Genomic DNA, 13,863 nt, shown 5'->3' on the forward strand with positions numbered 1-13,863 from the left:
TCCTGCTGAGGTATGTGAATTCAAAGCAATCCCTCTCTGTGTTCAAAACTGCAATGTCTGTGCTTGTCCCAAAGATCACTGACATCAGAGGGGCTTTCGCCTGATTTCGGTGGGCTTTGGATCATCCCATAGTGGGTAATGAGAATTTTACTTCCATGACAAGTAAGTCCTTTAGTGTTAGAACAACTTTTGCAGTTGTTTAGTTGCTTTGTTTGTTTGTGGAACTTTTTTGCAAGGAGTGGCTTTGTTTTATACTTTTAAGCCTATTAATCTATTACTGAACAATCAAAAATCCAGCTGCCCTTTGCTTGCAAATTGTTTCTCCACAAAGCCTTTGAAGGCTATTAGAGATGGCAAATTGTCTTCATAAGTAGCTTTCCTTGCTGTTATCCAGCCCTTTTCTTTAAAAATAAAAACCCTACAAAGGTTTATTGTTCCATTTAAAACTCAGCTAGAAGGCATAGTCACAAATCATTTAGATCATTCAGGGATTTCTCTGGCTACAAGTGATGCAGAAGGGGGGTGCACACCAGGATGGGTTCTTGTCTAGCATGCAGCAGTGTGTCAGGGAGATGTGCGTTGTCTACAAATAGCGCACAGAGCCTGGCGGGTTATCAGGCTGTGCTACACCTGCCTCAGTAGGTACATTGCTCCCCTGGCTTGTCAGGCTCTGCTCCCAGGGTATGTAGCATGCAGCCATCCCAAGGAAGACCTGATGACCGTCTTTAAAACGATAACTTCCTTTCTCACTAGTGGCCCCTGAACATTTTGAGGGATTGATGAGACTGATCTTGCAAATCTAGGCTTATTAGCTTGCAGTGGAGCGCAGCAATTGTCATCTTTTGATAGGGGTTTATTATTCTACACACATGTTGAATAATCTTGCTTTAATCCCATTTCTGTTAAAAATCACCTTTTCTCTCAACTCTGATAACCTTTTCATCCATTATCTAGGAGAAATTTCTGTATCATTATAAAAGGACACAGGGCAATGGGTAATTGGGTAGGGTTTTTTTTTTCCCTCTCACTTGAATGAGAATGGATGCCTTTATGGGTTTAACCAAACAGTTCAAGCATAAAATCCATATTCACTGGGCTGTCATTTAACATTAAAAAGGGTAGGGGGATTATTTGGGGGCCAGCCATGCTAATGTTATGCTGGTTATTTATAGGTCTTACTATTGCTGATTTTAAAGAGAAGTCACTGCTCCAAAAATCATCTCTTACAGGGCTAAATTTGATAATATTCCTTAGCTTCTTTCTACAAGGTTTTCTTTGCAAGATACATAGCTCGTTTCTTAAAATCACCCTGCCTTCACTGACCTGTTAACCTGCTATATCAGTCCCCATTACACATGATTTATGTAATAGCTGATATTATGATGATATAATTAGGATAGCCCAATAGGAATTCCTTGCTGCCTTGAGTCCGCAAATAAAGACTTACGATTTCAGACGTAATTGCAGGAGGCAGAATGTCCTTCTGGTGCCTGGCGTGAACTGTATATTTCAGAACAAGGCCATTCAACTAGCAGTGCATTTCGGAGTGCTGGAGATAGAGACACACACAGAAGAGCTGTCTGAGACTGTATTTTTTTCATAGCAACCGGGGTGATAGTGAAGGTTTGAGAATTGTCTTAGGAAACAACTTGAGATATATCATTACCACATTGCTCAGGAAAATAGTCCTAAATCTGTTAGACCAGAGAGTAACTTACAAAAGAGAAATAATGGGAATTTCTTACAATTGCTCATACAGCTGAAATAAAAATAAAATAATTGCTGGCACTGGTGCCTTTCCTGGAGTCCTTTGGACTCCCAATGCCCAAAGCTGGTCATTGCAGAAGTGCAGTCATTCTGTGCCAGGTTATTGTAGCAAGACCTCAACTGTATATTATTAGAGTTTAGCTGGGCCTATAGCGTGCTGTGATTTTTTTTCATGCTCTATGGAATGCGTAAATGTAGAGTGCTTCTCATATATGGCAGAACAATAGAGCTTGTTAATTCTGTCATTTCGAAAGAAAATAAGTCACCTGCATTATGTTCAGGCCCATGAGCTGAAGTGAAGTAGAAAATGGAAGTCTGAGGACCTGAATGTACTGATCTGCTCTGCCTTTCTTGCAGTCCTTCTTTCACACTGTTCTGGAAAATAGCCCGTACTGTGACTCCATGGTGGACAACAACTTGCGCATCACGAACTGGAACCGTAAACTCGGGTGCAAGTGTCAGTACAAGCACATTGTTGACTGGTGTGGCTGTTCGCCTAATGACTTCAAACCAGCAGACTTCCACCGATTCCAGGTAACTGAAGCGGTCTCTTCTCTGATACCCACAAAGAAGCTCTTCCCCCTCTGCTGGGGTGTGGAGAGCCGTCTGGCTGCATGGCTGCAGCAGCAGGTAGGAAGGGAAGCTTTTACCCCTTCAAGCAAGGTGGAGAAAGAGGTGTGAGGAAGCTCTGCTCTTAATTTCAGGAGAATAAAAGATTGGTTCTCCTGTGTTTTGACCCTTGAGACTTACTACTGCATGCTAAGGTCACAAAGCAGCTCTTTGGACTACTTGGCATTGGTAGATGTGCTGTGCTAGAAAGGAGGCAAGCTTGACACATCTCTCACTGTACCAATATTACTTGGTAACTCTTGTGAATTTATTGCAAAGGGTTTTTTCCAAAGTTCCAGCTCAGGTGCTTTCATGATTTCATGAAGCTCCTCGCTTTCATTGTTAAGCAGTGTTTTTCATCTTTGAAAAAAGCTTAAAAGTTGACTAGAGTGCCTGCTAGAGGCTTATATAGCACAAGGCAAATCAGTTTTCGTGACTATATTCAGCAACATGATTATATTTAAGTTTATCTCATGGTTTTGGGGGCCAGAGTCATGAGGTTTCGATCACCCAGGCTTGGCAGGACTGCCTTAAAAAGTTTAATCAGTTCCTTTGTGATACAGTTTCCTCAAGGCAGTCATGAGAGCAAATCCTTGAGCTCAAGGGTGCACTCAGTCTCAAGACTGTATCTGGCCTGTGTATCTTCTATTAAGAATGAACAACCGCTTGTTTCAAGGTCACCAGATTTGCAATTCCATCCCTGCAGCTCCTCACGGTTCCCTGCATAAAGCATGTTTGTTCAGGCTTTGTGTGGGATGGGGAATGTGTTACCCTACAGCACAAAAATGATGACTGCTCCGAAACAGAGATCTTTTCTTTATTGTAATGTGCTGCCTACCAGGCGTGGTTGAAGTCAGTGACACAGGCACTCACAAAAAGAGCAAATGAGACATTATCTAAGAGAGGCTCTGCTGCCCCAAACACCGATCCCAGGAAAGTCTCCAGCACAGAATAAATGGCAAGTCTTAAAAAACTCCTGCCAGTCTGTAGAGCCTGACCTGCTCCAGGCTGGGAAAACAACCCACAACGACATTTCAGAAAACAATCAGGTAAACTGAGCTGCAAGGGAAAGTTCAAAATTAGAATAGATGTAAAGGCAACTTCTGACACTTGCCTGATGAGAGAGCCCCTCAGATGAACACACAGAACCAGAAGGCTTGCTTGCGGTTCCCACAGAGGCACAAAGCAAGCTGCAGAGGAGATCAGAGACCCCACAGCATGCGCCGTCTCAGAGTAAAACTGAGCATCCTCAAAAGAATTTTTCAACCATCTGGGGCACTTTTGAACTCCTTGGCACCTCAGAACCCATGATCAAATATGAGCAAGGCAAAACAAAGGCTTTTTAAAAGCTAATGGTAGTTGAGTAGCATATAAACCGGTAACATACCCAAGATTGTGTCAAGTGCAGAGCAAAAAATCTGTAAGGTACCGGTCAAAAGCTGAGAAATCTCAGCCACAGATGGCACCTCTCCCAGAGTCCTCTTACCACCTCGTAGCAGCAAATCCATACATGCAAAATGCTGCTCTGCCTCTTCTGAGCCCCTGTGCCACAGGACGCTTTGCTCCCTGCCTGACTGCTAATAACACGTGCGGGTGCTGTGCTGTCTCCAGGCTAATGTGGTGGTTTAGAGAGCGTTCCCCACCCCTCCGGCACTTAGAGAGCCTTCCAGAGCAAGGCAGCTGGGGGTGGCTGTTGGTACAAAGGGATTGGCACACCTACATTTTCGTTTTGTAATTATGTAGTTTTTATCTGAATCTTAATGACAAATGGTCGTGAAGGTGACCTTTTAAGTCACCTTTGCCCATGGGGAGAACCAGTTCATGTCCTCAACTCCAACCCATTGCTTAGGACAAAGTGTCATGGCTGAAAATGGGAACTCACTCCAGTGTCTTTTCCTTTTGTATCACCACAGCAGACTGCCAGGCCAACTTTCTTTGCCCGCAAATTTGAAGCTGTAGTGAATCAAGAGATAATTGGCCAGTTGGACTACTACCTGTATGGCAACTACCCATCTGGCACACCCGGCCTCCGGTCATACTGGGAGAACGTATACGATGAGCCTGACGGCGTGCACACCCTCAGCGACGTCGCCCTCACCATGTACCATGCGTTCTCCCGCTTGGGCCTGCGGAGAGCCGAGACTTCATTCCATGCTGCTGGAGACAACAGCTGCCGGTTAGTCTGAGTCTGTCTTTCTTTTTCTGTGTGTTTCAGGGGACACAGACTGGACTGCCGAGCACCGGCGGAGGTTCATCTACTCGGCTGTGCTGGCTGGGGGCCTCACGGCTGTGCTGGCTGGAGCCATACCGTCACAAACAGGGCCAGGCAGCTGCAAGTGTACAGCCCTTATTTCCAGGAGTATTATGCCCATAATAAAGTATTGGTTATTCAGGGTTGACATTATGTGGCCTGTTTGCTGCACTTTTAAGGAGCTCCTCTCCAGCCTGATGAAGACTGACGGGATCCAGTTGGGCAGTGCTACCCATACTGCTGCATTTTCTTGATTAATTTCAGCAAGTGTATTATACCCGCAGCTCCTAAACCCTCCATGTGATTGCAGCAGAGGTCATGTTCACCTCTATTATGCTTACCAAAAGCAGAGGACAGGATTTCAGAATTAATCTGAACACAGGCAGGTTAATGGTCCTTGCTTGTTTGTTCCCCTGGGTGCATACATGGAGTAGTACAGAGAACTACTTGCTCGAGCTCAGTTTGCCTGCTTGGTACAGCTGTCTGTGCCAAAAGTGTTGCAACTGGTGGGATCCATTAGCGTCAAATAAATAAAATGTATGTATGTATAAATAGAGAGAGAGAGAGAGCAAATAAAGGTCTGTATTCTTTAAAGGGAAAACCCCCTATATTCTAGATTCCTTTTTCACCTAAGCCTAGCAAAGAAGAATTCAGTCTAAAAGGGATTTGAAGGAAGAATTCCTAGAGTTAGATTTGCACAGAAAAGGCTCTCTTTATGGTAGATGTTTGCTGCCTGCAAACACATCTGAAGCTGTTTACGTCCAAACAGAGAGGGTTCGTCTTTTGAAGTCTTACTTTACAGTCTCTTAATTCCTTCTTCAGAATGTATCTTTTGGATCCTGCCTTTTTTTATCCTAATAGAAAACACATACAGCCTAAGTCAGCAAATACTGAAGACATTCCTTGTGCTTTGACGGATTGACTTTACCCCTCTTGTGTTCTCGAGAGGGAACCGAATGCGCCTTGACCTTCCTACTTAGTCATGGAAGTGCTGAGCAATGTCCCATTTAGAAAGATGTGGCAATAAGTGATCCAGATTCCTATTACAGTTTTGGCATTAAAGGTTACCGGTGCAAAGCAATAAAGATCAATAACAATTACATAGAAATAATCACTAGTAGTTTGCCTTCCTTATATGAAATAAAGGCAGACCTAAAGAAGTCCTGGGTCATTTGTCCTGCAGAGTGAAGCCAGCAGACAGGATGGGAGCTATGTATAACCAGTACTGAAACAATTTTACAATTACTTTTGTGCTTATTCCTTTTGTCAGTGTTCTGATGATGATTTATATCAATAATCAATTTCATTTCTGGGGAGCTTTTCACCGCATAGGAACTCAAGGTGCTTTTCAAGCTTGCTCAGATTATAGATAGGGAAGCCATGTCATCCGCCGCTGATTGCAGCTGTCTCCAGGATAAAGCACGGCTCCTTTACAGTAGGCTGGAGCCCCACGAAACAGTGCAGGGAGGAATTGCCAACAGTGATATGGAGTGGAGGCTTCATTTCCATACCTACCTGAGCCCCCTCAAAACACTGTGAGTCAGCATCCAATTTAAGTCACAGAAAGGTGTATTATCCTTAGGTTTATGATTCACATCTCTTCTCTCTTGATACTATGTTGTCTTTGTAGGTGTATGCATATATACACTTCCTCTCTCCCTCTCGTGATTTTGCATGTCTCCAACGCGGTAATGGCAGGGATATATTTGGGCAGAGCATCTTGACAGTATTCCCTTTGCTGTTAGGGCTAACAGCAGCACGAAGTTAGCTGATATGGCAGTCACCACCTCAGCTCATTTCACACTGCTGCAGGCACTGCGAGGAAAGCCTCTACCGCTTCAGATCACTTTTGGAGTCAATCCCATGCTGCCACCTGCAGCGGCCCAGGAGACTTTTATAAAAGAAGCTGTCTTGCACACTTTTGTAACAAGGGCTAGCACACAGAAAGCCGTGCCCCCTGCAGACTGCTCTGGTACCAAATTAGATTGCATATCAGCATCTTCAGTGGAAGCAACATTAATGTGTGATTGAGATTTAATTTATTTCTCTCCATCTCTAGGCATTTTCACTCACTGCTGCCAAGAGACAGTTTACTCAGACTATTTCAAGGATATTGTAAATATTTGCTGCTGCACACATGTAAAACAGGAGGTCTTAGTACTCAGAACAGAAGTCAGATTGTTGCTGGTATTGGCTGCGTAGCTTTGCTGTGGTTTTGCTTAGTCCATCAGTGCAGGCCCTGTTTGTACCCCATCTTGTTATGTTCATTTCCCAAGCTCTAGAGGCTTCCTTCTGGGTGTGGCTGGTTTCATGTAATGGAAAGTCCTTCTTGGTTAGCTCCTCTTAGTGCTTATGTCTTGAGATGTAATAACTATCATGAGGAGTTAGACTTAGCTGACTTGACTGGGAAGGTGTGATACTGGTTGGTTTTAAATGTGTTGCAAACACACTTGTTTCACAGTTAATGTTAGTGCTGTAAAGTAGCAAAATATTTGATTTCAGAGCTATGAATAACATGTTTTTAATCATTTATGCATCCATATGTATACAAACATCATTACAGATGTTTCTGAGACTACAGCAGACAATTGGCCATAATTTTTTATTATTTGAAACCATGACTACGATGTCTTTAAAGCTGAACTGTAACTGAAGGCTTCCAAATCTCCCAATGAGAGGTTTTTCCTGTTTGTTTGACCTTTTTTCAGTTTATTTTTAATTATGAATAAAAAATCCACAGCAAAAGCAACCTCAAGTCTTTAAGGAATGTGAAGTTTATTTCCTAAATAAAGGAGACCTAAAATGGGGACTGGATCCTGGTGTCTGTCACTGCAGTGCCACCCTACAAGAGCACTGCCCTTGGAGAGTCGGTTGGGGATCAGATTTGTATGCGGGGAATGGAGCAGGGCATCAGCTCGCCCGTGCCCGGCCTCGCAGCACCCTCTGCTGTCCCCAGCCCGCTGCTGTCCCACAGCAAGTGAGGGAGGCACTGCCATTGCCACGCATCTGTAGGGACTAACCCTGCTGAAGGCAAAAAAAAGAAGGCCAACGATTTGGAGCAATAGACACATTGCTTGAACATCATTTATGCTAGCAAACCGTGCTGCAGCCTAACAATGTATATCTCTGGGGGGCACTTTTTACCCAGAAGAGGTAGTAAGGGAAGGGAGTTTTCTGGCACACAGAGGTATCTCCTAAAGAGCTTAGAGCTGTGAATACGTTCTAAATGAGCATATATATTCTTAGTAACATTTTTTATGTTTCAGGGTAATCAGAACAGGCTAAGAATATTTGATAATGAGTCATGAACACATTTGAAATCTCTTAATGTACAGTGGTGAATTTTCTAGTTGAAATGAATGCTTCTTAAGCCATTAGCTCCAAGTAAATGGAGATTTCATGTCTCTCTTGTGTAACTGATGAGCTTGTGTGTGTGCTGTTTTACAGATACTACCCCATGGGCCATCCAGTTTCCGTCCACCTTTACTTCCTTGCTGACCGTTTCCAAGGCTTTCTAATCAGACACCACGCAACCAATCTGGCTGTCAGTAAACTAGAAACTTTGGAAACGTGGGTGATGCCAAAGAAAGTCTTTAAGATCGCAAGTCCACCAAGCGATTTTGGAAGGTTACAGTTCTCAGAGGTAAGCATTCATAGCCACCCATGCAGAATGTCACGAGCCTCTGGAGAGATTGCATACTAATTCAGCAGCCTTTGGAAACTGTATTTCCATGTAATTTTTAGGTGAGAGTGGCTCTCTGGCGTAATGCACATCCTCTTCATTGAAGGAGGTACTGTTGCCAGTTCAGATCTGTGGTCAACTCTCACTTCTTACATTACTCTGAGTGTCCTCACTCCCTCTTGTTTTAAGAACAAACTGAAGGCATTTACCGTTGTAAAAGGGGCTCAGTAACTTAAAAGTTTTGTGATTGTGATTCGTTGTCAGTGCTGTGAGAGATACCTGGGAAAAATGCCATGTTTCTGCAGCTCCAGATGTGAACGGGGATGTGGTAAGCATTTCTCTCAGGAGTATGCTGAAAAAAACCTCATAAAATTAGCGATAGTCAGGCACCGATGCCACATGTGAGCAGAATATTGATGTTGTAACGCAAAAGAGAAAATTATCACAGCGGTGGCTGAGATTTCCCACAAATGCTGTTATTTCTTCTAGGAATTTGTCTCAGGATCTGACATAGCATGTAAAAAATGTACCCTAAAATATATCAGGAAAGTTGACCACTAATAGAACCCGACATCTGTGTTCTGTTTTAAAGATACAACTGTCTGAGCAGTTAATTTCATGATTTTTCTTGTTAATCCACAAATTTCAATTAAGGTATAAAATTGATTGAACAAATGCGTTCCAGTCATTATGGCCAAGTCCATAAATTACCATCTTCTTGGGCAATTAAGAAATGCCTAGGTAGGAATCAGTGTTTTGGTGTGCATGGCAAATCCATGACACTAATGTGCCATTAAAGAGATGGATGGAAAATGTGTTTCATTTATCAATGTGTCTGATGGTAGGCTTGCCATTTCATGCAGTGATAAATGGTCATACAAGCTTTAATTATTGTGATGTGTAGGAGTATTTCTGCTGTTTATCTGGTACTTTTAATCTCACTTTCGGCCTGATGCCTGCTCTGGGTCCTTCTTTTGAAAGCAGCTGGGCTGGCAGCAGGAAGAGGTTTTTTTCTAATTGATGAAAAGAAGTATGTTGATCTTAGTGTTTTAGAACTCCAAAAAAAGTCTTTAGGAAGAATACATCTCACTTCATCTTAGTTGTAGGGAGGAAACAAACCTGGGACCAGAATTTACTCACTGGCCACTAGCCAGGTCCCCCTGGCCCCAGTGCATTGGAACCAAACCTTTTTTCCCCAAAACCAGCCCTGCAGCAACCATGAGCCTGATCGACAGATGTCCTGGAGCAGCAGTGCCCAGTGTCAGCCTCCCTGACGGGGGAAGCAGTGGCATGTTGGTGGCCTCTTCGCTGCACCGTGCCCACAGCTCTGTGGAGCGTGTCGCACTGCAGGGAGGATCCCCAGATCCCACAGGACTAATGAGCCGCTTTTCACGGCCTGATAGACCACGGCTGGTCTGTAAGCAGCCCTGTAGGAACTGCTGCTGCAGTGAAGCCATGTGAGTGCAAAGCGTGGGAAGGATTTAATCACTGGTGAGCTTTTTTCAGGCCAAGGAAACATTTTTTTCTATTTGAAACGTGCAAAAAGAGTTTTGGTGGCTGCTTACTTGTTTCCATTATTTTTTCTCGCCTAAACTCTTTAATTGTCCTCTCCTTTCATAGATGATTCATATTTTAAAAGACCAGGAGGTACAAAGTAAATAATTTAATCATTTCTTAATTGTTTATTTTACTTTCTGCCTTCCCTTGGCCTGCAGGCATCTCTGCCTCTGAGCCAAATTATTCTCTCAGTTACCCTGATATAAATCCAGCATTAACCTCTTCAGCTTCAGTGTGGCCTCTGATCTGCTACTGCTTATTAAAATGGCACTTCTTTGCCAAAGTCCAGCAAGTATAAAACAAACTTGGCAGTTCAGCTAAGGTGAGGGCATCAATGTTCACAGGTTAAGCACCAGAAAAGAAACTTAAAATTTGTGGTTATTGGGACATACAACTGCTGGTTTTTCAACAACTTTCACCCCATGATCTGGCAGAAATTTAAAACTGAATGGGGCCTTTTTAGCTGAGAGCTTTCTTCCCTCTCCCAGCTCACACCAATGGGACCGACAGGAAGAGCACAAACATGCCACATTGAATGAGCTCCCGGGTGTGTTTGTGACCCTGATGCACAACTGAAATCGCAGCGGAGATGATAGGATCTCTCCAGTCAGCCCTTCCTGCCCTCTGCTCCTTTGCTTTGCTTCTCAGACTTTGCTTCCTGAGTAGCAGATTTCACCATACACCATGTAAAGACAAGTGGAAAAAAATTAGCCGGCTGTGCTGCCTAACGGCCAGTGGGATTAATGATAGCATTTCAATGGCACACAGCTCCTGCACTCAGTCTTGGGCTGAGTAAAATAAAATAAACTTACAGGAAATCCAAGAGAGACGATTTCCAAGCATGAAACTCCCACACCTCCTAAAATTGGCTTGTGCACAGTGCACACAGTATGTATCCTACTGGCCTGGGTTTATGACAACTTTTACATGGAGGGCAGAAGATTGATTTGCTGTACAGTACTAAAAGTCTCAGCTCAGCGTCTATCAGTTGAACACTAAGTTCGTTTCTGGTCTTGTTAAGACTTGTGATTCATCACAGAGAATAAAATAAACTAGGTGGCAGGCAATTAGTGTTCATTGTGTGAACCTAATGGTCCTGTTTGTGGTGAGCAATGAGACACAAACCCATAATCAAGGCATAATTTATCTTGGGAAAATTTTATCTTGGGACTGAACAGAGATAGAAACAGGAGTTCTAAGCCAATGAGAGAGTTCCAGCTTTCCAAACGTACCCTGTGCACAGTGCCTGCTCTTGAAGCTCAAAATCATGGTGATTAAAATAATGATGTGGAAAATGTCGGTTTCTGTGCCACATCCCATCATAATTTATCAGATATTCATTACTGCTTGATTCCATCCCATACTTTGTGTATTCCATTTGAAAGTGAAAGCCTACTTACAATGTTTTAAGGGGCTATGAAAAATATTATAGGACTGTAGTATCTCTTGGCCCGTAAAATCAGACATCTCAGTACTGGGAACTCAGCTGTGTAGAGTTCAAGGGAAGAGGTATAAACCTCTAACTAGTGCTTTAAGTAAAATTCCCTTTAAAATACTGTGCTTCTAAAACCAGCTTGTACTGTAAGCTGTGCAGCATGGGAAGGTATGTCCCCCAGCTGGAAACTGGACATAAAGGCCAGATCCTGTAAATAGATGTGTGCAGCTCCCTGCCCTTCCCTTCCCTAAGGTGCCTGCGGTGCACAGCCCCAAGCGGTGTCAGCACCTTGTCTTGGTCTGAGCCCCAGCTCTGGCGCATGCAGGGTGTTGCAGGATGCCCAGGTACCTTGCCCTTGTGTTGCTGAGGGCCTGCTCTGCGGCAGTATTTTCTCCTTGTTGTTTTTGTGCTGCTGTTTTCTTGGACCTGCACACCCTGACAGTGGTGTTGTGAGAGGCTCTCGCGGGAAGCGATTGCCACCAGCATGAGAATTGTCCCTTCCTCCCTCTCTTCTCCTGCCCTTTGGCTGTAACTTTTGGTTTACATTAGGGAACCCAATAACATGTCTGCACAAAGCTTAACAACCAGCCAACAATTTTGTTATAATTTTTCCCCAAAAGCAACCTTCGTTCTTCTATTCTACTCTAATAAACCTTTGCACATAGGAACACTTCTCAACATCTTTTGTGCAACCTGGTTGTTGAGCAATGTCACCTGGAGGTTGGAGCATGGGGATTGTAACTTTCTGATTTCTTTCCCCAGGCATGAGAGACTAAAGAGGGGGGAAATAGTTGTATGTCGGGGATGAATGTTTATTTTTTGAGGATGACGTAAGCTTTCTTTGAGGAGTTCTTCAGTGAGAAATATTTAATGTGGTGGAAAGAGGTTCCTTATAGGGTTTTCTTTGCCCAGGAGGGTGTAGATTTGTTTCACATGTTGTGGCTTTATTATTTCCAGGTCTCTTGAGCACCGGTAGGTGTGACGTGGCCACGCTTAGTGAAGGCTGGTAGAGTAGATAATTAGATCTGGTCAGGAAATTTTCTTTCTCAGCTTATTTCCATACATATTCAGTTGCTCTTGTCAGGAGAGTACGCACTGACAGCTCCTTGAGGCAGTCGATGCTTGGGTCTGATATCTGGGCTGCGCTGTCTGGTTTGATTAGCTGGTGTGCTAGGTCAAATACCTCTGAAATACCAGCGATTCTGCTGTGTTGATTGCAGAGTAGTGGAAGGCTCATTTTGTCTCATATTCTGCAGTGTCATAGTCCAGTAGGAGGAATTTGTATGTTGACAGATGAATTTAGGATGGTAGGTTTTTATTCTACTGGCCTTGTAGCTTTTTGCTTCCAGTCCTCCTGTAATTTGTCTGCCAACCACAGTGATTTATTTAGAAGGGACTGGGGACTGGACAGTTTCCAGTACAGGTATTAGTGGTAGTAGGCAGCAGGTAATTGTTACATTTTATGGATTTGGGGGGATTTTGGCATTATATTGGAACCACTTATTCCCATTAAATGAGATGAAATCTGGAAGAAAAATCTCTGAAGCAAATGAGCCACAATTATTTATTATGCTTTCAGGAAAGCTGGTTCTGACCATGTCCGTGTGAGGTGAAGATTGGGGACAAGGACAGCTCTGTGTTAGGGAAATCTTCAATATCCACATATGCTGAAAGAGGGGATCCTGTCTGTGTGTGCATGGACCTCCGGAGACCGCTTGAGAGAATCTCATGGTTTCTGTAGTATAGGGAACAAATCAACTCTTAGGTCATCTACACTGTTTTTTTGGAGATTAAGGCCAAAAAAGACCTGAAGGACTATGAGGGGTTTCAGTACCAGGCTGGCCAAAACATCTGTATGTCTCTGCAAGGAATGACAGTCAGATGGCTGCTTGCCAAAAGGAGCCAAGGGGTTCTCCTATTCTTCCCTTCAAATGGGGTCTCTCAAATCTTTTTGTGTTTGATATTGATCACTTGATTTGAGATCATGGGAACAGGACGTCACGGGACAAGCGAGGTGGGCACTTCCTCCAAAAGCAAATATGCAGGCTTTGATACTGCGGTCCACCAGGTTGCCGCCTTAAGAATTGATGGAAGTGGTTCGCTAATGGTCAACCTCATAAATGCATGCTAGATTTAGTGCTGGGATAGTAAAATGTCTTTCAGTTGGCCTAAGAACATCAGTTACTACATTTTCAGGTTATCTGTTTAGAGATGCTTATTTTCAGTACTGTACAAGTGTTAATGGCAACAGCTTGTAAATTTGTATCATCCCATGGGTTATGGGTGAACCATTAAAACTGATATAAAGAGCAGTGAAAATGAAAGCTGCTAGGAAAAAGAAAGGTCCATTAAATACTTACACTAGATTGTGAATCAGCTGCTTTACTGTTAGTTAGTGAATAAATAAAAAACAATCTCACTGTTATGACAGTTAGAAAAGGGTTTACCAGAAATAGCTTCCCACATCAGGCAGGAAGGGAGTGCAAGGAGACAGCATCTCATGGATAGATTGTAGTAAGGGACCTGATGTGACTTGTCCTAAAGTCAGCAAAAGCCTCTTCC

At 43.4% G+C, this 13,863-nt stretch overlaps 1 protein-coding gene across 1 annotated transcript in view; it reads left to right on the forward strand.

The window, feature by feature from the left end:
• XYLT1 (xylosyltransferase I) overlaps positions 1-13,863 on the forward strand; it is a 106,477-nt gene that overhangs the window by 83,124 nt on the left and 9,490 nt on the right. Inside the window, exons 6-9 of the mRNA XM_009324822.1 lie at positions 1-10; positions 2,125-2,301; positions 4,290-4,552; positions 8,075-8,270. The exon at positions 1-10 is cut by the window's left edge and continues 219 nt beyond it. Of these exons, the coding sequence (XP_009323097.1) occupies positions 1-10; positions 2,125-2,301; positions 4,290-4,552; positions 8,075-8,270 (646 nt within the window). The remainder of the gene's footprint in view (positions 11-2,124; positions 2,302-4,289; positions 4,553-8,074; positions 8,271-13,863) is intronic.

The sequence above is a fragment of the Pygoscelis adeliae genome, unplaced genomic scaffold, assembly GCF_000699105.1.
Source record: "Pygoscelis adeliae isolate BGI_AS28 unplaced genomic scaffold, ASM69910v1 Scaffold85, whole genome shotgun sequence".
Taxonomy (NCBI): Eukaryota; Metazoa; Chordata; class Aves; order Sphenisciformes; family Spheniscidae; genus Pygoscelis; species Pygoscelis adeliae.